Source organism: Pinus tabuliformis, chromosome 7 (assembly GCF_031772625.1).
Source record: "Pinus tabuliformis cultivar Carrire ecotype Pingquan chromosome 7, CPIR1, whole genome shotgun sequence".
Lineage (NCBI taxonomy): Eukaryota > Viridiplantae > Streptophyta > Pinopsida > Pinales > Pinaceae > Pinus > Pinus tabuliformis.
The window spans coordinates 2,025,994,808-2,026,019,335 of NC_142293.1; the positions used below are offsets into that span (position 1 = coordinate 2,025,994,808).

General features: G+C 39.4%; 1 protein-coding gene across 2 annotated transcripts in view; it reads left to right on the forward strand.

Moving 5' to 3' along the window:
* LOC149256630 (uncharacterized) overlaps nucleotides 1-22,007 on the forward strand; it is a 396,827-nt gene extending 374,820 nt beyond the window's left edge. The window contains exons 22-23 of one of the 2 annotated variants that reach the window (XM_089460804.1): nucleotides 21,194-21,282; nucleotides 21,427-22,007. In XM_089460804.1, coding sequence (XP_089316930.1) covers nucleotides 21,194-21,282; nucleotides 21,427-21,622 — 285 coding nt within the window. In that variant the 3' untranslated portion in view covers nucleotides 21,623-22,007. The remainder of the gene's footprint in view (nucleotides 1-21,193; nucleotides 21,283-21,426) is intronic. The other variant, XM_089460805.1, reaches the window with a different exon arrangement.
* The last annotated feature ends 2,521 nt before the right edge of the window (nucleotides 22,008-24,528 follow it).

Genomic DNA, 24,528 nt, shown 5'->3' on the forward strand with positions numbered 1-24,528 from the left:
TAGAGTTCTATTTGTAGTTCCAACTCTTGTATCTGAATTGATAACTTATGATATTTTTCTACTTCTTTGGCCTTTTGTCTGTTAATGACCATTACGATGAGGTCTTTTGTGGGTTACAAAAGAAGGTTTCATTGTTTAGCAACATAGTGTCTATAATATTGTGATTACTGCTAGAATCTATAATATTGTGACATTTCTATTTTTTATGACTCTAAGCCTTAGGATCTTAGGTTGTGGTTTCCCTATCATTGTTGTTGGTGGAGTTGTAGAGTTAATTTCTTCTTTTCTCTAAAGATTAGTCACTAGACCCCTTATGTTTTGAGATGTGGTGGAATGCATTTTGTAATCAGTGGTTGTAATTGGTCTTTTGGAGTAATTGTCTTTCCTTGAAGTTTGTGATCTTCATTTCTATTTGACTGAATGCATGAGATTGAAGTTGCTGATGCTTTTTGTGGTGTATTGTCCTGGGGTGAATCTGTGTTGTATGCCACTGTGATTTCATCATCTAGCTTTTGTACTTTTACTTGCCTTCCATTCTCAATTTTATAGTAGTGTAAGGACATGTCTTCATAAATATGTCCCAATGTCCAATTCTTCACACTTACGGCAATTGTTTTTCTTCTTTGTCCCTCTGTTGACAGGGAAAATTTAATTGCCAATAGTTACGAGATCTCCTCAGTGCATAATCCTAACCAAACCCATCTGGTATGTGGGCTTAACTGCCACCATGTTGTTTAAAGACTCGCTTTGGACAAGATGAACAAGCAACGTTAGAGAACAAATAAAACTTTTAACCAACAGAAGTTAAGTGGCTATATGGAAACTTATCATACGTTATGCAGTGAACATAACAACAACTAACTAACAAGGCATGAATCTTAAAATGCATGTGTAAGAAAAGAGATTTGTTTATTGACCATGAATTAGTTCTTAATTGACAACAAACATTAAAGCATTAAAAGCATACAACTCCATAAATGATATGTGCTTAAATCAACGAAGCATATCACTAATGTAAACACAATGAAAGAAAAACATATACCATCAAATTACCGCAAGAAGAGTCTCACAATGCTCAACAACATATGTACAAAATTGCAAACTCAGGCTCGAAGAGCTTCAAACATTAAGATGAAATATTCACAACACCATCACATGAACGTGCATGAAATCCATTAGTGGAGATGCAAAGCCACCACTTGAATCCTCAAAAGATTCATTAGCTCTCAAACAATATGCACAAGTCAAGTCCAAAACTAAAGGTCCATTACATCTAGCCATGAGGGTTTATTTATAGAAGTTAGAGCGGCTTTTCACCTACCATTACCTTTCATCTACCCTCATGACTCTTCAACTTCCACGTGAACTTTCACATTCCATGTGACTCCCTATTCTAAATCCTAATTTACTTCTAATGAAATACAAATTACATTGACATTAAAGATGTCAGACCATGAGGTAACTCCTCAAAACAATTCATGATATTCATTCAGGTTGGTCTTTATTATATACATGAGGGAGAGATTGTTCATTTCATCTCCCAGTGACTCTTCATATTTTCTATTATTTATTTACATCAATTACAGTTATTCACCCAATCTTGATGATTAGGTGTCAACATTCCCCCCTTAATCTGAAGGGATGTTGGTGAGTCCAAGCATCGTTCTGAATATTTCAAGCTTTTCTCTTCCAAGCGCTTTGGTGAAGATGTCTGCAATTTGCTCATTAGTGGAACAATGGCAAAGATGGATTGTTTTGGCCTCAACATGATGTCGAATCAAATGATAATAAATTTTGATGTGCTTCGTTCGATCATGGAACTTTGGGTTCTTGGCCAACTTTATTGCCGAGGTATTGTCAATCATGAGTGGAGTCGATTGTACTTGTTTTACCTGCAAATCTTCAAGAATTTTCCTGAGCCACACAATTTCTTTTGTTGCCTCAGCTACTGCCACATATTCTGCCTCTATTGTGGAATCTGCTGGCACTGATTGTTTGCGTGATCTTCACGAGACAGCTCCTGATCCAAGACTCATAGCATAACCTGAAGTAGATACCCCAATTTCTTTTTCTCCATCGAAGTTTGAATTAGAGTATCCAATCAAGCTGAAGTCATCCACCTGTGTATACTTGATTCCAAAGTCTTGCGTTCCCTTCAAGTACCTTAGAACTCTTTTTGCAGCAGACCAATGCCCCTCACAAGGCTTTTGTGTAAATCTGGGGAGGATTCCAACAACAAACGAAATGTCGGGTCTAGTAGTAGTTAGGTAGTTGAGACTTCCTACAAGCTATCTATACTTTGTTGCATCCTCAAATTCTTTTCCTTCAATGGATGTGAGCTTTATGTTTGGTTCCATTGGAGTAGTAAGAGGATTGCATTCTATCATGCCAAACCTGTTCAACAGATCTCCAATGTACTTCTTTTGAGAAAGGAATATGGACTTCAGATGTTGAGTTACTTCAATACCAAGATAGTAATGAACATAGCCCAAATGAGTCATTTCAAAACCTTTTCAACAGATCATGCCAAACCTGTTCAACAGATCTCCAATGTACTTCTTTTGAGAAAGGAATATGGACTTCAGATGTTGAGTTACTTCAATACCAAGATAGTAATGAACATAGCCCAAATGAGTCATTTCAAAACCTTTCCTCAATTCCTTCTTTATGGATGCAATGTAGCTTTCATTGTTCCCTGTCATCAAAAGATCATCTACATATACCACAAGACGTACAACTATTTTGCCAACCTTCTTGACAAACAAAGTTGCATCATCAAGATCATAATGTTTGAAATTGAGTTTCAGAAGATGCTCAGTTAGTTTTGCATACCAGGCTCGTGGTGTTTGTTTGAGGCCATACAAGGATTTCACAAGTTTGCATACTTTATGTTCATGTCCTTTCACAACAAATCCTTCAGGCTAGGACATAAAAACATTCTCTTTTAGATCTCCATTCAAGAAAGCATTTTTTTACATCCATTTGATGGACTTTCCAACCGTTCTGAGCTGCTAGGGCAAAGAGTGTCTGGATGGTAGCCCATTTTGCTGTGGGGGCAAAAGTCTCCTCATAATCGACCCCTTCCTTTTGTGCAAAACCTTTTGCCACAAGCTTGGCTTTGTGCTTGTCAAGTGAGCCATCAGCTTTATACTTGTTCTTGTAGACCCACTTGCAGCCAATTGGTTTGGTTCCTAATGGAGGATCAGTCAGCTTCCAAGTGGCATTCTATATCAGGGCATCATACTCCTTTTGCATCGCTTCTTTCCATTCATCATGAGAAGCGACTTCTTTGAAGGAAGTTGGTTCAAAATCTGTAGACAAATTCAGTTCACAATTATAAGAAACATCCATATCAACAGGTGAATCAAAGTCATTTACATCATCTCCATTTTGCCGGGTTGAATTTCTAGTTCCTGTCTTTCCAACCTCATCAGGATGAACACTTTCAAGTGTCTTTTTCAGCCACTTTGGGGGACCTTTCTCAGATGGTCTACGCTGCTCCGTTGATTGAGTTGGGACTGAATCAAGATTGAGTCTCCCAATTCTATCAATCACATCACTTAAAGTATCATCCGTTGTTGGAGTTTCATGCGAGGGAGAGAGTGCTTCAGAAGAAGATTCCATAGTTTGATCTAGTATAGGAATCCCCGCTTCAAGGTGTGGAATCTGATTATCAAATTCTTGAAATGATTTTGCATTTGCAAATCTATTTAAGTGATCAAGTTGTCACTCAACAACATTGTCAGTTTTGGAGGATTCAAGAAAGATTACATCTCTAGATACAACAAATTTTTTATTGACTTCATCATAGAGACGGTATGCTTTGGAGGTGTTTGAATACCCCAAGAAGATACACTTACGACTTCTTGCACCAAGTTTGTTTTTATGTACCTTTGGTATCAAGGCATAACAGGTGGAACCAAAGACCCTGAGATGCTTTATCGAAGGAATGTGCCCATACCACATTTCATAAGGATTCTTGTTTCTGATAGCATTAGATGGACATCTATTCTCTATATATATAGCACATAGAACTGCATCAGCCCAAAACATCAATTTTACATTTTTGAAAAACATCATGGAGCGCACCATATTTAAGATTGTCCTATTCATTCTTTCAGCTACACCGTTCTGTTGGGGATTATAAGGCACAGTTGTTTGATGGTTGATCCCATGTTGGCGAAGATAGTTTTCAAATTCATAGATTTTACTTCGGATGCAAGAGCAAGAGGATCATTATTTTGTAATTCAAGAGTGAAGAGTTTAATCATGAATTGAACAACTAAATGTGCAGAGTGTGAGTCATAGAGTTCTTTCAACTTTTGTAAGGCTTCGAAAGCATTTGAAAATGGCGAAATATGTCAACTCACCTCTTCACTTACAGATGCTACAATTAATGCATAGGCTTTGCTGTTCTTATTTTCCCAAATGGCAAGCTTCTTATCTGAGGTATGCTATTCTGGCTCTTTGTCTCCATCTCCAACACACACTCCTTTCCACAACTCATTGAAAATGAGGGTGTGTTTTATCTTCTGGGACCACTCAGGATAGTTCTCCTTGCCAGTGAGAACTACTCCCACAATAGATATGATTGAATGCATTGTAAAATCTGTGTACTATAAAAAAAATACTTTTGGCAATATAATGTAAAAAATTGTACTTTTGGTGGCAAACTCTGTTTAACATTGAAGAAAAAAATAATGAAGGATAATATATCAGAGTTATTAATTGGGGGAGGGGTTATGTGGTGGAGGGAGTATTCAACATATGGGGGCGGTATTACCATGGGAGGAGCAGTGTTATGCCGTTGCTATGTCCACAAGGGATGAATATAGTCATCGTAGTATGTAATACAGTATTGGTGGTATGTAATGCAGTATATTGTGGGAGTGTTAAAAGGGCTATAGTGTTCCAAACAAATGGGAGCAGTACCAGCAACGTAGTTCTCCAATGAGGGAATCACGATTCTGCTCCAGTGTAAGATGGGGCATCACTCTACCTTCTCTAAACAAGCCCTTGGGCATTAGAAACACGCAATTATCATAGTAATTGCTTGAGTCCTTCAGGCCACCGCCATACCAGATGAAGAAGAGCTTCAAGACATTATCGTAGCTTACCAGAGAATTCTATGAGCCGCAATTCAGGGATCGGCCCACGCCAGACTGCAACACTTGACGGAGCAGTGGTGTTTGTGCAGAGGCGGTGTAAGTGGGCAGTATCGTGCTCAATGCTGTCTGGAATATTTTTAAAAATGAATATGACAACGTAATATGGGGTGGAGTTATCACAGTAAAGTGAAATGTAAAAAATTGAGAGTGGGAGCAAGAGCGGATTGGTATGGGCAACGTGTGAAGCCAAGTATGACATTCACCACAAAGGGTGCAAATGTTTTATAGACCACTTCAATGATTTATAAACCAGTGCATAGTACAGTTACAATATACATCTTATCATAGTCGCGGTAGCACTGCCAGGAAGCAACCGCACCACACCACCTTTGGCTTCAATTTACCAACCATAACACACCATTCGATATAGCAAAAATTGCCTCAATGCAACGAATCGACTCTTCAACAGTAGAATAAAATGCACAGAAGATGATGGCAGAGATGAGCAGATATGACAGACTACAAAAAATGGCAGAAGGGAGTTATAAGGCAGAGAGGGAAGCCAAAAATGGCGTTGGCTCTGATACCATGTCAGGCCAGGTTGTAACTCCTCAAAACAATTCATGATATTCATTCAGGTTGGTCTTTATTATATACATGAGGGAGAGACTGTTCATTTCATCTCTCGGTGACTCTTCATTGTTGAAATTTGGTACCGGAGGACAGGTGGTTCCCTTAGGCTTTGATCTTTGGCCTAGGGAAAAGTGTCCAAAAGAATTTAATTTTTCTCCTAAAGTGACTTTATAATTTTATAAAGTTAAATCTAATTTAAAAGTGACTTTAAGTGATAAAGTTACTAAGTCTAATTTTAAAGTAAATGAAAAATTAGAAAGGAAAAGTGACTTTGGAAATAAATGACTAAGTGGGTCTTTATTAAAGTGGGGTGAATTAAAAAATAGAAAGTGAGATTTAAATGAGCATTTAATCTCAACCATTGATCTAAATCTATTTCAGCCATTGGATTTAGAGATCACCCAAAAGTCACTTGGAGTTATATTAAAGGAGGAAAAGGTCATTCATTCTTTCATGAGCAGATTGGGAGAAGGAGAGCAAGAGAGATTTCTGAGCAGGGAGGAGGAGACAGCAGCTTGGCACACATTCCAAGGCAGCAGTTGAGCAGATTTGTACAGCTGATTCAACACATAGTGAAAGGCAGATTTTTGCACAAAAATCGAGGAGCAGTTTGCTGATTTTTCTGCACACAAAACGGAGGCCGTACAACATTTATTGCTGTCCTGTTTGCTGTAATTTCCAGATTGTTGTGAGGCACGGGAAAGGAGATAAGTTGTAAATTTGCTTGCTGATTTTTTGCTGAATAATTCTCACTGTAAAAAGACTATTTTCAGAAATAAAGAAGAGCTCTCAAACTAGGTTTCCCCAAGAGTTGTAGGGGGTTTTTCCAGGGTCAAGTTGACCAAAAATATCAGTGTTTTAATGTGTTTTAATGGCTGTTTTTGATTACTGATTTTTAATTCTGCAATTTCCAGCATTCTGAAAAATTTCCAGAATTTGTGTTTTCAGCAATATTTATTTTTTTCAGTCTGTTAAATGTATGGTTATGGGAATGGGCATTTAACTACATGGGAGAAATAAGGAGAAACTGAAAACCGGGGTGGGAAAACTGACATTTTTACATGGTATCAGAGCTTGAGTGCTGAAGGGCAATTTGGGACAGCAAAAGGAAAAATTACAATTGCTGATTTTTCACTCAGAAGATTCCAGCAAGCTGATTTTTTCATAAACAACAGTTTTATCTTTACTGCAGCAGTGCTATTTTTCAGTTTTAGGACAGCAGGATGTCATTGGGATTGAGGGTGGAGGATACGCTGGATGGGCATATAAATTACAACGTTTGGAAGGAGAGAATGCAGAGTATCTTTGAGGAGGCAGAAGTTTGGGATATCATGGTGCATACCGCACAGAACCCTGTTGTTGTGCCCACTGATGTTACTCAGTTGGCTGAGTATAAAAAGAAGAAAAGTAAGGGTAAGAGGTTGATTCTAGACGGAATCAAAGACCATTGCATTCCTCATGTGAGAGGAAAGAGCAATGCCCATGAGATGTAGACAGCATTGTCCAATCTCTACCAGAGTACCAATGAGAACCGGAAGATGGTCCTGAAGGAGAAGCTGAGGAACATTAAGATGGGGAATGATAGTGCAGCTGGATATCTCACAAAGATTACCAATGTGAGAGATGAGTTGGCAGCGATTGGAGAGGCCATTCCATCCACTGAGTTGGTGCGTATTGCAGTGAATGGCCTCCCCCGTTCGTGGTTGAACTTTGTTGATGGGGTTTGTGCACGTGAGACCCTTCCCACATGGGAGAGGTTTTGGGATGATTGTATTCAGACAGAGATCAGGAAAGGACAGCTTGGGGCAGCCAAGCCAGTTGAGCAGGATGAGGACGTAGCACTGGTGGCAGGAGGCAAGAAGGGCAAAGGGAAGAAGCAGGCTTCCACAAGCAGTGATGGGGGCAAAGGCAAAGGTAAAGGTAAACAGGGGAACACACAGAAAGACTATTCCAAAGTGAAGTGTTGGAATTGTCAAAAGATGGGACACTATGCAGTTGTGTGTCCGGAGAAGAAGAAGAAGAAGGGGAAGAACCAGGACGTGGCAGCTTCAGCAGAGATTGAGGACTTTGCAGGTCGTTTTGACCGGGAGTTTGCGTTCACTACGTGTGAGTCCTCTAGTACAGGATCACCTGCCACACCGGTTCAGAGGGAGCATGCTTTTCCCTCGATTAGCGGAGCATCTACAGGTATCTGGTATGTGGACAGTGGGGCTTCACGTCATATGACAGGAGTCCGTGAGTACTTCTCAGAGCTTTCAGAGAGGCACTGATATTGAGGTAGTAGTCAGTGATTACAGAGTTGTTAGAGCAGTCGGGCTGGGAACAGTGACATTTCAGAGGGAGTCCAAACCTCCCTTGAAGGTGTCAGAGGTTCTTTATGTGCCAGGGATGAGGAAGAACCTCATATCCGTCTCAGCTTTGGAGGACAGAGGATATGAGGAACTGTTCAGGGGAGGACAGGTGTTGATGTATCCCAGGGGCACTCCAGCTGATTCAGCTAGAGTGATAGGTGTACGCCATGCAAAGGTGTACAAGTTTGCATTCCAACCCCTTTTGGCATTGAGCAGTAGTACCGACAGCAGAGCTAGCAGTTCTGAGCTATGTGAGATTTGGCACCGCAGGATGGGACATATGTATCATGGAGCCTTGAGGACATTGCGGGAGATCACTACAGGTGTGCCAGATTTCAGTACTGATCACTTTGATACTTGCAGAGGTTGTGCGATGGGCAAGTTTGCCAAATCCCCTTTTCCCAGCAGTGACAGCAGAGCGACTGGGATACTTGATTTGATTCATTCCGATGTGAGCGGTCGGATGTCTCATGTTTCCTTGAGTGGATATGAGTACTATGTCTTATTCATTGATGATCACTCCAGGAGGACCTGGATTTATTTTTTGAAGACCAAGAGTGAGGTCTTCAAGCGGTTTCAGGAGTTCAGAGCTCTTGTGGAGACTCAGACAGGTCGAAAGATCAAGTCCTTGAGGTCGGACAATGGAGGAGAGTACACCCTTGGAGAGTTTGTTGACTATTGTGCCGAGGCAGGCATTAGGAGGGAGTTCACTGTTCCTTACAACCCCCAGCAGAACGGGGTTGCGGAGAGGAAGAACAGATCCATCATAGGGGCTGCCAAAGCCATGTTACATGATCAGGGGTTGCCATTGTTCTTGTGGGCAGAGGCCTGCAACACAACTGTTTACTTGCAGAACAGGAGTCCGCATCGTGCCTTGGGGCACGACTCCGGAGGAGGCTTTCTCTGGGAAGAAGCCTAATCTTGGTCATCTTCATATCTTTGGATGCATTACATACTCCTATATACCCAAGGAGAAGAGGACAAAACTAGAGCCCACCGCAGAGAAGGGTATCTTTGTGGGCTACAGTGAGACCTCAAAGGCCTTTCGGATTTACATCCCTGCACAGAGGAGAGTTGTTGTCAGACGGGATGTGAAGTTCGAGGAGGACAGGGCCTTTAGGAGGTCACGGGAGTTAGAGTATCTGGATCAGCCAGACCCTCAGTAGCAGTTGAGTCAGTCACAGGGATCCAGTGGGCAGGGATCAGGAGGATACGGAGGTACATCCATGAGGATGTCAGGTCCGTCAGTGAGCAGTGGCTCGCCGAGCCAGAGGGGTGGTGCTCCGGGCAGCATGCAGAGCAGTTCACAGAGCAGTTCACTAGGGAGTCCACTGATGGACAGTTCACACGGTACCTCAGCTTCTACAGGTTCAGGTGCAGGCAGGAGGACATCAGATAGACAGTCAGGAGTTCAAGCTACTGATGATGATGAGGAGGAGGAGTTTCATTCTCCGGTGGGAGAAGTGTGCTCAGGGAAGAGGAAGCCCAAGTGGCTTCAGGACACCTTGAGAGATGCCACATCTGTTGCTGAGCCGAAGAGGCCGGTCAGAGAGAGTAGACCACCTGAGAGGTTTTGTAGTTATATGGCGATGGTTACCAGCATCCTTGACTCTGAGCCTTCTAGCTATGAGGAGGCAGCTAGCCAACAGGTCTGGAGAGAGGCCATGCAGGAGGAGTATTCTTCTATCATGAAGAATGATGTTTGGGAGGTGGTGCCGAGGCCTGAGGGCAAATCCGTGGTTACTTCCAGATGGCTTTACAAGGTAAAGCATGCTGCAGATGGCAGCATTGAGAAATTCAAAGCGAGGTTTGTGGCTAGAGGGTTCTCCCAGGTAGAGGGAGTTGATTATGAGGAGACCTTCGCTCCCGTGGCTCGATATACTTCGATCCGCTCCATTATATCGATAGCAGCAGAGATGGGTTGGAAGATCCACCAGATGGATGTGAAGACCGCATTTCTCAATGGCTTCATACATGAGGTGTACATTGAGCAGCCACAGGGCTTTGAGGTGCATGGGAAGGAGTCCCATGTGTGCATATTGAAGAAGGCCCTTTATGGCCTGAAGCAAGCTCCCAGAGCTTGGTACTCCATGATAGATGCATACTTGCAGGGGATGGGTTTCACAAAGAGTGAGGCAGATCCGAACCTTTACTTTATTGTGATTGGTGAGGAGCCTCTCATTCTGGTGCTGTATGTGGATGACTTGATCATTACAGGTGTAGAGAGACTCATAGAGCACTGCAAGAGAGATCTTGCGGCGGAGTTTGAGATGAAGGACATCGGCTTGATGCATTACTTTTTGGGTTTGGAGGTGTGGCAGGAGGAGGGGCATTTCTTCCTGGGGCAGGGGAAGTATATTGTGGACATCCTTAGCAGATTCCACATGGAGGATTGTAGACCCATGTCGACACCGATGATCACCAACTGGAAGAAGCTTCATGCTTCGGATTCCGAGTTGGTGGATCCCACATTGTACAGGCAGCTGATTGGTTCCTTGATGTATTTGGTCAACACTAGACCAGATATCTGTTTTGCAGTCAACACGATGAGTCAGTTTATGTGTGAGCCTAGGAAGGTTCACTGGGTGGCTGCAAAACACATTTTGCGGTACTTGCAGGGGACAGTGGATTAACTACAGGCAGGGAGATGGAGTGAGATTGGCAGGGTACACTGATTCTGATTGGGCAAGTTGTGCTTCTGATAGGAAGAGCACTTCAGGGTGTTGTTTTGGGTTGGGTTCAGCAGTAGTGTCATGGTTCAGCCGGAAGCAGCAGTCAGTAGCACTGAGTTCAGCGGAAGCAGAGTATATGGCAGCCAGTCTAGCTAGTTGTGAGGCTATCTGGCTTCGCAAGATGTTGTTTGGCTTATTTGGTCAGCCGTTGAGACCTTCAGTGATTTACTGTGATAATCAGAGTTGCATTAAACTCACGGAGAATCCAGTATTTCATGACAGGTCAAAGCATATCGGGATCAGATATCATTTCATCAGAGACTATGTTCAGAAGGGAGCTGTGAAGCTTGAGTATATTTCCACTGATGAGCAGGTTGCAGATATTCTTACCAAAGCCTTACCACGGGGCAAGCATGTCTACTTCAGAGACAAGATGGGTGTGGTGAGGAACACCTTCCTCGGTAAGAGGGAGTGTTGAAATTTGGTACCGGAGGACAGGTGGTTCCCTTAGGATTTGATCTTTGGCCTAGGGAAAAGTGTCCAAAAGAATTTAATTTTTCTCCTAAAGTGACTTTATAATTTTATAAAGTTAAATCTAATTTAAAAGTGACTTCAAGTGATAAAGTTACTAAGTCTAATTTTAAAGTAAATGAAAAATTAGAGAGGAAAAGTGACTTTGGAAATAAATGACTAAGTGGGTCTTTATTAAAGTGGGGTGAATTAAAAAATAGAAAGTGAGATTTAAATGAGCATTTAATCTCAACCATTGATCTAAATCTATTTCAGCCATTGGATTTAGAGATCACCCAAAAGTCGCTTGGAGTTATATTAAAGGAGGAAAAGGTCATTCATTCTTTCATGAGTAGATTGGGAGAAGGAGAGCAAGAGAGCAAGAGAGATTTCTGAGCAGGGAGGAGAAGGAGACAGCAGCTTGGCACACATTCCAAGGCAGCAGTTGAGTAGATTTGTACAGCTGATTCAGCACATAGTGAAAAGCAGATTTTTGCACAAAAATCGAGGAGCAGTTTGCTGATTTTTCTGCACACAAAACGGAGGCCGTACAACATTTATTGCTGTCCTGTTTGCTGTAATTTCCAGATTGCTGTGAGGCACGGGAAAGGAGATAAGTTGTAAATTTGCTTGCTGATTTTTTGCTGAATAATTCTCACTGTAAAAAGACTATTTTCAGAAATAAAGAAGAGCTCTCAAACTGGTTTTCCCCAAGAGTTGTAGGGGGTTTTTCCAGGGTCAAGTTGACAAAAAATATCAGTGTTTTAATGGCTGTTTTTGATTGCTGATTTTTAATTCTGTGATTTCCAGCATTCTGAAAAATTTCCAGAATTTGTGTTTTCAGCAATATTTTTTTTTTTTTTTCAGTCTGTTAAATGTATGGTTATGGGAATGGGCATTTAACTACATTGGAGAAATAAGGAGAAACTGAAAACCGGTGTGGGAAAACTGAGATTTTTACATTCATATTTTCTATTATTTATTTACATCAATTACAGTTATTCACCCAATCCTGATTATTAGGTGTCAACAAAAGAAATAAAATATTCTCAATCAACCAGTTTGGTGATGGAAAGTTCTGGAGCATTTGCCTATAGGTCTCAAATCAAATATGCTTTCCACAACTTATATTCACTTGTGACTGTCAAGACCTTATGTTGTAGCTCATCCCCATGCCTAGAAAGACATTCTAATGCATTTGGTAACAAGACTGGCTTCCTAGCTTGTATCTGATTCAATAACATGGCGAACTTTGTGTGTAGCTTCACTGACCTGACTACACGCTGAACAATCACTTCTTTTGTAGCTTCCCAATTATCTCCCACAACATCTTGGTTAATTGGGTCCAAAATCGTTTGGATCTTTTGCTTGACCTCTTGTCTTGCAGTAGTTTCGCTTAGTGTTCCTATGGAAGTTATCTTGTGCATATTGACAAGTGGTTCCAACCCATTGTACAAGGTCTTATAAGAAGGCATCACTTTGTCCGAATCTCTTCTTAACTCTTCCTTGGGATCTTTTTAGGCGCATTGGGATACTTGATGGTCCATTCATACATAAGATCAACTATTGAGGAGACTAGCTTGATTGTTATTCGTTTGTGTTGTACTTCACTTTGAATGTTGGTGAATGGAGCCATAACTTGATGTAGGGTCAACATCTCATTGTAAAGAAGGTGCATGACCTCTTCTAGAACTTTGAATTCTTCAAGAATGGATGTTTACAAGTCTTCACCTCTATAGTGCAAAGTCAACAAAGTTTGGTTTTCATTCTTCAAGTGAGGAATCTTTTGCTTAGAGGCGGTCAACTTTTCTTTCAAGGCTTCATTATCTTTTGTTAATCGATCTATATTTCTTTCCATAGAAACTGCAAAGGGGGTTCCCGTGGAAGCTATCATTCTAGGGTTCATTGTGATGTCCATGACTATCTCCCTTTCTGTAAGAACTGATATGGCCTTTACCGGGTTCTTGGCCAAGCACCTGCGCCTTTCCTACATGATCTTGCATTGGATTTGGTCAAAGGTAGGCCTAGAGATATCCAATACCTCTTCCTCTTCCTCCCCTGTGATGCTTAATTCCTGCAAAGGGAAATGTCTATCGGTGATAGGAGCAGATGGTGGACTATTAAAAGTGGGAAACCCCAACTGCATTTCTGATCCCTTTGACCGATTGTCCTCTGTTGATTTATCTTCTTGTTACTTGGAAAGTAGATCTTGTTCAAACTGCTTGGCTAAGGCCTTTTCTTGTTGCTTGGTTTCCTCCTCTTCCTTTTTATTCTTTTCTTATTCTTCTTTTCTTTTTGTTCTCCTTCAACTTTCTTTCTTAGCTCTTCCTCTTCTCTCGTTTTCTTCATTGCCTCCTGTTTCCTCTTTTTTGTTGCTTCTGCATTCTTTCTCTTTATGGCCTCCTTTCTTTTTCTCTTTTCTTCCTACATTTTCATGTTTTATTTTCTTCTTATTTCTTCGTCATCTCTTCCTCTTGCTTTCTTCGCATTTCTTCCTCTTCCTGCTTCTGCTTGGCTTCTTCTTCCTGCTGCCCCTTTTTGGGTTCTCCCTTATCAACTTTTGGTTTCTTTTGCTTTGCTTTGTTGGTTTCCTGCTCATGCTTCTTCTTGAGAATGGTTTCACATGCTTCCAAGCTCATGCTTTCTTGGGTGTCTTGTTCTGACTAATTTGCTTCTTCCTGCTGCATGGTTGATTCCAGTGCCTTGGAAGCATAATAATTTTTTTTCATCTTTTTCTCCTCTTTATTGGTGAGCAAAGTTGTTTACAACTCCCTCAATACTGCTTTCCACCCTGCCTGAGCTTCTGTCAGATCCTCTTATGAGTGGTGGAACCATCTCTTCGGAAAAAGATGATATGCTGAGGCAATCTAGGTCGATGTTACCTGACATCTCGAAGCTATTCATCAATGAAACAAATGTTAGTTTATGTGTTATGAATATAATTCATAACAAGTAAATAAATGTAAATATTAAATAATCAAATATTGATTATGTTAAAAAGTCATTAAATTAAGTGAAAAGGCATGTCTAAAAGACATGCCCAGTCACGAAAGGACACCTGCTTAGGTATATAGCAGGTCCTCATTGTAACATTCATCACTTGTACCTTATATATATATATATATATATATATATATATATATATATATACACATTATATATATATAATTATTATTTCAAATACCTCTTTGTATTTTTATATTAATTCAACAAGCTATCAGTTTTGATGCTTCAATGGTATCAGATCCATGGCACACAATATAATCATGCAGGTCTTTAAGCGTTGTTCGCTGCACAATGTGCCATTACGTTCACATACTGATTGCGTTGAGAAATTTAATAAAATTCAAGAAATATTTCAATGATTAGAAAAATCATGTGCAGAAGTTAAAGCATGTCAAAAGGAAATCGATAGTAAGGAAGATGATAACGACAGTGAAGAAACGAAAGAAGATGGAGTAGATGATTATAATGTTCAATATTATGATGAAGGCATATCAAGGCCATCAAGTGCTTCATTGATACCTGCAGGCCCAAGACCGACTGTTCCTGTTGTATCCATTCAAACTGTTCCATTGTTGTCACGGTCTATCAGTGCATCCGGAAGACTAGGAGTTGGAGATTCTATGGCTTCAAATAGCATGTTGTTGTCTGAAAGTTCACAGGTGCCTCCATCATACAAAATCGTTGTTGTTGGAAAGAATGAGAGTACTTATGTTGGGCATGTTCCTCTTTTGGTCTCGAGTGCTAACACTCTGGCAATGACAAGTCCCTCTCAAGGTTCCGTTGCTTCACATTCTAGTGGTTTTATGCAAAACTCTCTTTCATCTTCTGTGTTACCTCCATGTACAATTCCAGGTTCTCCTCAATCAAGTCATAGGATGGACATGCATAATGAATATTCCTCAGGTTGGACAAGTTGTGATGCCTCGCCTTTTTCATTTGGGGCTATTGGATCATATATTTGCACATCACAATTACCTTTCTTGATTGGACCTGAAAAAGAGCAGCGTATTTGGCTCAATAACTCCTGAGATGCTAAATTGGCAAAGATCTCATGGGCACACGCTAGATGTTGAAGATTCCAATTCTCATGTACAAGAAAAATCTTTCAGAGTGGACCATCTTGATCATCAACCAAGTTTACTGGATCAACATATACACGAGCAACCACAGAGAGGGAAGAATCTAAAAGCTTTCCAAGTTCATTCTGAGCTTGATGGTCATCATATCAGAGTCCAACAAGACACAATGAATGATCTTGGTATGCAAGGACCCTCGATGCATGTATATCCATCCATTGATGTCAGGCAGGTTAGTCCTGCCATGTCAGAAGAATTTCCTCATCTCGACATCATCAATGACTTGCTTGATGACGAACATTATCGAGGCAAAGCCCTTAGTGCAATGTTGTAGCGTCCAGGTGGGCAGCATTTAAATCGATGCATTCCTTTTCCTGGGCTTGAAAGGAGAAATTCGGGTCATTTGCTTCCAGAAGTAAATCTCGTCAAAGGAGATAGGTTTGAGATATCTAGATTACATGAAGATGGTTTGTTTCAGTTGCATTCTTCCTCGGATCCCTCAAGTATTGGGTTGAGGGAAAGCTTGCAAATGGTTCCTCCTTATGCACATTCACTGGATGGTCAATCAATGGATTTAAACAAGGCATGTAGTCAGGTTGAGTCACGGGCAAACCATGTTCCACAAAATAATGTGTTGAATCAAAGGAACAACCTTCCTAAATCCAGTTCTGACAAGAACAATGTGCAGTTGGCCTATGCCTTGGGCAAGTATGATCAACTAAAGTCACCCACACGTCAGACAAACAATACAGAGTCCAATCTCCCTCCACGGAACAATAAAGATCGCACTAATGAGAATCTTTCTTCAGTTAGTGGTCAGTCATTTGCACATTTCTTAAGTGGTTCTAATGAAGTTGAAAGCATATCAACCAGTATGCCCATAACCATATATTCTCCAGATAAAATCCAAATAAAGAACATGGAAGTTGAGAAAGATGAATATTTGTACAGTGTTAGTTCCTCCATGCTTTACGATCGGGTGAATATATGCCCCACAAACTTCCCTTACAATTGAAACTCTACTGAGACGTGGGTTGAGAAGAATCTAGGGAATACAACCATCCCTTGGACCCGAGACCCTTTTGTTGTCACTGATATAACTCCCAACGCTGCTCTCAGGGCAAAGATACGACAACACTACCTACGTATAATGGGCAACAAATACACATAATGGGGAGTCATTCCTAACTATCTAAATCACTGTTGTTGCATGACAACCAAAATATGCCAAGCTACGTTCTCCAATTATTCCCCAGTGCAGACACAGAGGAGAAGTTGAGCAAAATTGGCATAGAGAGTCAGTCCAATACATGGAGGCGACTGACATTTCTATGCCTCAATCTACAGATGAATGTTGTTAATTACCAACTCTTCTTGTCCAATAAACAATTAATCAAATCATTACTTAATGTTATAGTCTGTTTGATTTGGGATAGCATTGGATGTGCTCTAGCCATGAAAATTGGTGGAGAGGCTAAAGCACATGAGATCTCCAACACCCAGAAATGGTTTGGGCAAATTCTAACCAGTTTGGGAGATATCAAAATAATTAATATTTTAATGGAGGTCCTAAGTCTAAACTTAGGAAAAATAAAATATTAATGGGTATCAGTATAAAACTGGATTAGAAGGTTCCAAAAGTAAGACTTAGGAAAAATAAAATATTAATGGGTATTAGTATAAAATTGGATTAGAAGGTTCCAAAAGTCATGGATCAAGCCAAATCTAATCTTAGCTGTTGATAAGAGATTTAATTTCGGTCATTTAAGTCCCTACGCAATCACTGCATGGGGCTGCGTCTTGCCTCTAGAGGACTGCGTCACCCCTTCTGTTGGTTCAATTTGCCGAGTGAAGTCTGTCATTCAGCCCTCCCAACTTAAAACCTTGCTTCCCCAGCAAAATATCAGACTACTGACGAATACTCTGCACTGCCACTGCAAGAGCCCCTCCTAGACTGCGTCAGTTCTACGTGAGCCCCTCCTAGACTGCGTAGGCCTTTGCGCTACCTTCCTTTCGCTCAAGTTGCCTTTCTGCCACATACTCTTTGGCTCGAAACTTACTCTCCGATCCAAATCTCCGCTCCTACCCTCTCACTGCAACAAATCACTTGTTCGATTCTCTCAGCGTACTATGCCCCAGAAAATCGAACTGACTGATCAACTTCGGTGTATCACCAACTGACCCTCAAGCCTCCTCTTATACTTTTCATGTTGATGAATCAATGGCTGAGATTAAGTCTCTAATCAACGGCTAAGATTAAACTTGATCCTCGTCTCTTAGATGCTTCTCACCCATATTTTCATTAATATCGATTAATATTTTTATTTTTCTAAGTTTAGACCTAGGAAATCCATTAGAAATATTAATTATTTTAATAAAATACACTCTGAGTGGAATTTCACCAAATGATTTTTGGGTCTTCGAGATCTCATGTGTTCTAGCCCCTCCACAAAATTTTGGAGCTAGAGCACATCCAATGCTCTACCCAAAAATCAACACCTAACATCATACTTCGGCAATTCCTTCTTAATACGTTGATGATTTTTGTTGGAATTCTTGTGTGATATTAACTGCCTAAGCAAACTGTTTCAGGTGGTTTTTGATGGTATTGTTCACTTGTATTTTGTGGACTAGGTAGTGGCCTTTGATAGACTAAGGGTTGTACTGTTAATGCATCTACCTTCTCAATTAGTTGGATAGTTTGTTTGCCATGGTAGTTAGGTGTCTTGGTAGTTTCACCCTTGCAGTTGTTCCTTATTCTTAGCGCAGGCTGCCAACAATCTTCAGATATTGTGAGTTGATTATCAATTTTGTTCCCGCACTCTATTAGCTGATTCATCTTCTCAATCAACAAATTTTGTCCTTCCCCCAATTCAATTTGCGCCTTTTCCATGTTGTTGAGATGATATCACACCTTTATTGATTTCATCTCTATATTGATTGACTTTGGCATGAAGATCATCATTGTTGACCATTTTGGGGTTCGCCTTTTTACTTGTGGTCCCCACCTATTTGTTTCGTTTTACCCCTTTAATCTTTTAGTGACTTCAAAATAAATAGTTATTTATTAAAGTAATTTCTTTTAATTTTTTTTCTTTTTTAACTTTTTCTTGATGGTTTAGTAATTTAGAGACTCCAGTAGCTTCTTTAAAATAATCCTTTATAAAATTTCCTTCATGTAAAAATAAAACTTATGATTCATGTAAAATAGATATTTTTATTTCTTTCGTTTTTCTTTACCTTACAAATACCATGGGAAATTACCACCTTTAACTCTTTGGACAATTTCCTCTATGTAAAAGGATAAATTCACGTAAAGAGATATTTTATTTTTTTGTTTTTACTTACCTTGCAAATACCATGGCCAATTACCATGGGTTGCCAAAACTACGAGCTTGTAAACCACTAATGGCATTAAATGAAGAATCAAGATCATCTTATTTACTCTTCCTTTTCTTACGTGTAGTTTTAAAGATTTTTTGAAAAATCCCTAACCAATGGTTGGATCGGACTGACTATTATACCAATGTCACAAACAATTCTTGTTTGTATGTCTAGACAATGTATATTTGTAATTGTATAAATGTACTGATATATACGGAATTGATGAATGAATGAGATTGATACAACCCTTGTGACGGTTTATAACATTGACTGGTCATGAGGTGAAAGGGTACATGCCCTTGACTTTTTGTTTAATTAATTATTATTTATGTTTATAACAGAGATTCACCTAGGGGAAGAGGCAGAAGACATCCCACTTCATCTTCCACCTTTTCCCCAAGAGTTTCACCTTCCAGCTCAGGCTTGGGCTCAACAATTCATCTACTGCTTCTAGAGAAAGAATGACACTTGTGACCTTTGCCTGCAAAAGGAGTAGAGGGAATTGTTGATATTTTAGTGCATCATAATTATCCTTGTAGTATCTGGATGCCTCATCATGAGATACACCTTTTTGTTTTGATGTGATTTTCTTTTATCTTATCAAGACTTGTGACTCATGACAGATATCGTTTTTCAGTATCAATGTTTGATGTATCACTTGACATTTATACATTTTAGATAGTAATTTTATCTAAGTCACCTGACACGGGGATTCGGGACACGTAGGATTCGAGATTCGTGGTGTTGGATTCGGACACGCTGACCCCCCGGAACAGGACACATTAGGGTTCGTTATATATTATTTTATTATATATATATATATATATTAAAATTTAAAAATTAGATATTTCTTACACAAATTTTAATTAATGATACAAATTTATTGATTTCAAACATAGATCTTCATATATAGCTATTAGCATGCATAGTACATACAAAATTCAAATAAATGTCAGTGGTACTGGTCACATAAATGATAAATCTATTAAAAATTTAAATCATGATTCATAATTCATAGAATCATAACTGAAAGACGACTTACAACTACAAGATAGTAAGATAAACACACTGACAATTGTAGCTTTCTCATTAAGTCATCAAATCAAAATGTGTTACATAGGTAGTATTGGTGCAATGCCAATGGCAAATAGAAATAGAAAATATAAAACAACTACAGGAATACAAGCCTCAAGGCATCAATCAGCATCACTGTCCTCATCATCATAGCCGCATAGGTTAGTTATCTGAAGTCTGGTATCAAACATAATGAGCGCACTTCTTGGCAATGTGTAGTTTGAATGGATATGAACACCGGGTTTTAAACTTTTACCAAGTCAGGTCATTGTTCAGTCATTGATACAGGCAAGTGCATTTAATTAGCATTGAGCGGTCAATGATGGCATCGAAGGCCTGTCTTGATTTATTTAAGGAAATGTTACAAGGCATAGTGAGGCATGGAGACCATTTTGCTATACAGTCCACTGTTCTCGGATACTGATGATGAGATACAATTTAAAGATTGAGTTTGGAATTCATTTTGAGTTGGTGAACTGATGGACAGCACGAGGGGCCATAATGTAAACCGTTAAATTTTAATGGTTCACCACCCCATTCATTAGTTTATGGAAGAAATTGCATTCTACAAACACTGAACAGTGAGATCAGAAATGCTGCAAATGCACTTACCTGGTGGACCGGTGGTCGATTCTCCTTGCTGAATGCTATACTCCCTGCTGCAACAGCACAAATCACTTGCCAAATGAAAATATTAATGAGCAAACACGCCCTTTTCATACCCGCGCTGAGCTTAGCGAGTCCTGGAAACAGGACACGATTCCCAAAATCGTGACACGCTTTTGAAAATCGTGACACGACCTCGGATTCGACGAGTCAGAAAAGGACACGACGTGTCATATGATTTGGACACGAATCTGGACCGAATCGTGTCGGATTCGCTGGATTCGGGATTCGAGGGGCCTCTAGGGCGAATCTGGTTATCTAGAATTTTATCTTCATATTTATATGATGATGTGTTGTTTGATGTTTATGTTGCTTTAGAAGTTAAAATTTTTGAAAATAATGATTATTTTTGTATTTTTTCCAGTTTCCTGATCATTTTCAATAATTTTCCCGATTTTGCCAATAATTTAAATTTTGGACCCCGGACATAAATTGCTGATATTGATAAATGTAACATTGGTTCACTGGAGTGATCCCATAGTCATTTCTTCGGTTTAGCAATTAGAGCTTATTGAGTGAATCTTTGTTTGTTTGGATTTCTTCCTTACCTAGCACATCTCATTAATATTTCTTGTAAAGACAGTGCTATGTGCCTTGGATGGTATGATCCCAAATAGAGTTTTAGAAGTAACATCATTTAATAATGGATACAATTGCAGATATTGTGGCTTAAATAAATGGTTAATTGTCCTTGCACTGATTGCTCTGTGCAGGTGGTAGCTTTGATCTGTGCATTTTTGCATTACAGACTCCAGTCTTCCTCTTATGGCGGGATGCAAAGTTTTCGTTCATCAAATACCATGTATGTCTAATGCCTTCACTTGATTTCTTTTGTAGCCCTTTGATGTTTTTTTCTTGTTATATAGGCATATGATAAGAGATCAATAACAACAAAACTCATGCTCTTCTATTGACTTATGCCAAAATTTCTCGTCTTGCCTTAAAGCTCCAGGACAAGAGATCACCAAATAAAAACTACTGTGTCATTTTCTGTGGAGGAAGGAGGATGGTGGATTTTCCCAACAGCGCTTTTACTTTGTAAATGTGTACAAGCTCGCATGGTAGATTGGCACATTGCCAATTTGGAAATTCAAGACTACACCTTGTATAGTAGCGATCCAGCAGAGTTTTGGGAGTCATGATTTTCTTCCATATTTGATATATATTGAGGTCTGCAATTTCATTAACAGTGGCAGGCTCCCATTGTTTCACGAGGATTGATTCTCCAAGGCATGATTTGTTTTGGCAGTTGTGGAATTTGTGAGTTTTGTTCTCTAATACATGTATTCTCTGCCATAAAATTTTAGTGAGCATGCAGGGTATTTTCTGTGGAAATATGTGAGACAGGATATGTAAAATCACTAGAAAGAATAGGGATCAAGCAACGAACAGCTCATTAGATTTTCCTAGCCCCTTGGTTGTAGATATGTTTTTTTGAAGTTCCACATTGTGTTTGCCATGGGTGGCAAAAGTACATAAAATGTAAATAACTTTTTGATTAATGAAGTAATTCATTTGGGCTGAGAATTATGCTAGTTTTGCTTTCAGTTGTAAATGAGTTTCATGTTTATTTTCTAAATTATGATCTTTTTCAGGTAAGGAAAATTTTGCTAATTTTATGTTCGACGATTTTTGAGTAGTTTATATCGATAGCAATGGGGAGATTAGAGGTATAGAGAAACCATAATGATACCTGTTAAGGATTTAAATGTTGTCAATGAGGCTACTTAATTTATCCTGAAGGGAGGGACAGGGCCCTTAAAACTTTGCATAAAATGATTGGAAAATTGAAATGTGTAAATAAATGATCAAGATTTTTTTCCATTACAAGAATTTCGCTATTATGTAGTACAAATGTGTTATGAATTGGTTCTTATCTAGCCACTCAAAATAGCTGGAAGGGAAACTAACATTTTTAGCCTGGAATTTGGCAAGAATCATTTTGGTTTAATGGAATTATAGGTATCAGATATTAACATTGCACAATGTAGTGGCAGCGGGGTTATTTGAGTATGCTAAATCCATTTATGCTTTAAAAGCAACTATTTCATCAATCCAAAATTGCAATTTAGATTCTGGCATAGATTGTGGTTAGATTCCAGTGATGACAAGGTGGCAAGTTTAAAAGCATGGAATGCTTAGTCTTCTCCTTTTGCTATTGCATATTTTGAACGAATTGCAGTGGCCCGTGGTTCTTTATATGTAAAGATTTGAAAATCGGGTATAGAAAATAAAAGACCCAACCAATTACTTGTTGATTTGGGGTAGCATCAGATCTGCTCTAGCCATGAAATTTGGTGCAAAGGTTGAGGCACATGAGATCTCCAATACCCAAAAAGGGTTTGGAAAAATTCTAAACAGATCAAGAGATATTAAAATAATTAATATTTTTAATGGAGTCCCTAAGTCTAAACTTATGGAAAATAAAATATTAATGTGTATTAACATGAATCTGTGTTAAAATGGTCCAAAAGACATGGATCAAGCCAGATCTAATCTTAACTGTTGATTAGGGACTTAATCTCGGCCGTTGAGATGTCAACAGAAAAAAATATAAGAGGAGGCTTGAGGGGCACTTGGAGAACACACTGAGGGAGACTAGTCAGTTCAATTTCTGGAGCGGGGTTCGCTGAGAAATTGAACCAACGGTCTGGAGGGCAATTAGGAGACAACAAGTATGGAACAGAGAGATTGAAGATCAACAAAGAAGAAGTAGACGAAGAACCAGAGGAGGCCACGCAAAGGCAGCAGAGACTGCGCAGAGCCAGAAGGGCCTGCGTCATCCACGCAAAGGCTACAAGAGTGACGCAGAAGCCCAGAGAGGTTGCGCAGAGCCTCAATAGGTTGACTCAGAAGGTTTTACGCTGACGCAAAGGATTTCAAGCTATAGCAGATGTCATTAGGGCCTACGCTGGGTTTAGGAAAGTGTTGGAAGTTTGTCTATCTGTGGGTAAACCAGTTTGACACCCTGTTGTACAAGAAAATTGTTGAATAATAAAATCCTCCCTTGCTATATCGGTTTTCCCACATTGGGTTTTTCCGGGGATATTAGTCCAAAATAACTATGTCAATGTGTGCATATTTTTTGTTTCTGCATTATGATGTGATATTTGCAGCAATATTTCTTTTAATGTTTGTTGAAGTAATTTCATGAATAACTTATGATGAAATAAGTAGGAAGAGTAAATATGTTGCTGTAATGATAGAATTTTCACATTGCTAAGGCAAGCAAACAAGGAATCAAATGCAACGTCAACCATAAGATATATCATTCACAATTATTGTAGTGTTCCCAATTTTTGTGAGTGCAAAAATAACTAAGAAGTTTTGTTAATTTTTGGTGATATTGAATAAAACGGAAAAATATATTATTTTGCTGGAAAAAAGCCAGAAATTATTATTTTAATGGAGAATAACAGCAAGTAATATTATATTGAGAAATGAGACAAATTATTATTTTATTTAAAATGGCAACAAAAAGTCCCTTGGTGGAAAATGCGCCTCACCGATAAACTAATAAGAAAAATGAGGATCTAGAAGCTAGAAGGAGACTCAGTGGAGAATTATAAATGGAGGATGGACTCAATTGCAAATCATTCTATTCCTATCATTTCTATTTGACATTGAGAAAAAGCTAAAGTGACTTTCAAGAGTTGCAAGCAAAACTCAATAGCTAATTTTGGTGGACTTCGGGTGCCACCCTAGTTATGGGGGAAGATTACTTCAGATCTTCCATCGGTGCTTATTGCAGAGAAACTCCAACATATGAATCAATTGTTGTAGAACTCCAAAATTATGGGTTTTCATTTGTTGCTTATTGCAGAGAAACTCCAACATATGAATCAATTGTTGTAGAACTCCAAAATTATGGGTTTTCATAATCTGTATTTGTAGGTCCATTTCTTCAATACCAAGGGCTGAGTGTAATAATTCTTCCAGGAGATCGAGTACCAGATTAGAGAGGCAGAATCTGAAGTGTTTCCTTGCCATCCTAGTGTTAGATTTCCCAGGGCCGAGAGCTATTTTCAATTAGGGATGTATTGCTGAA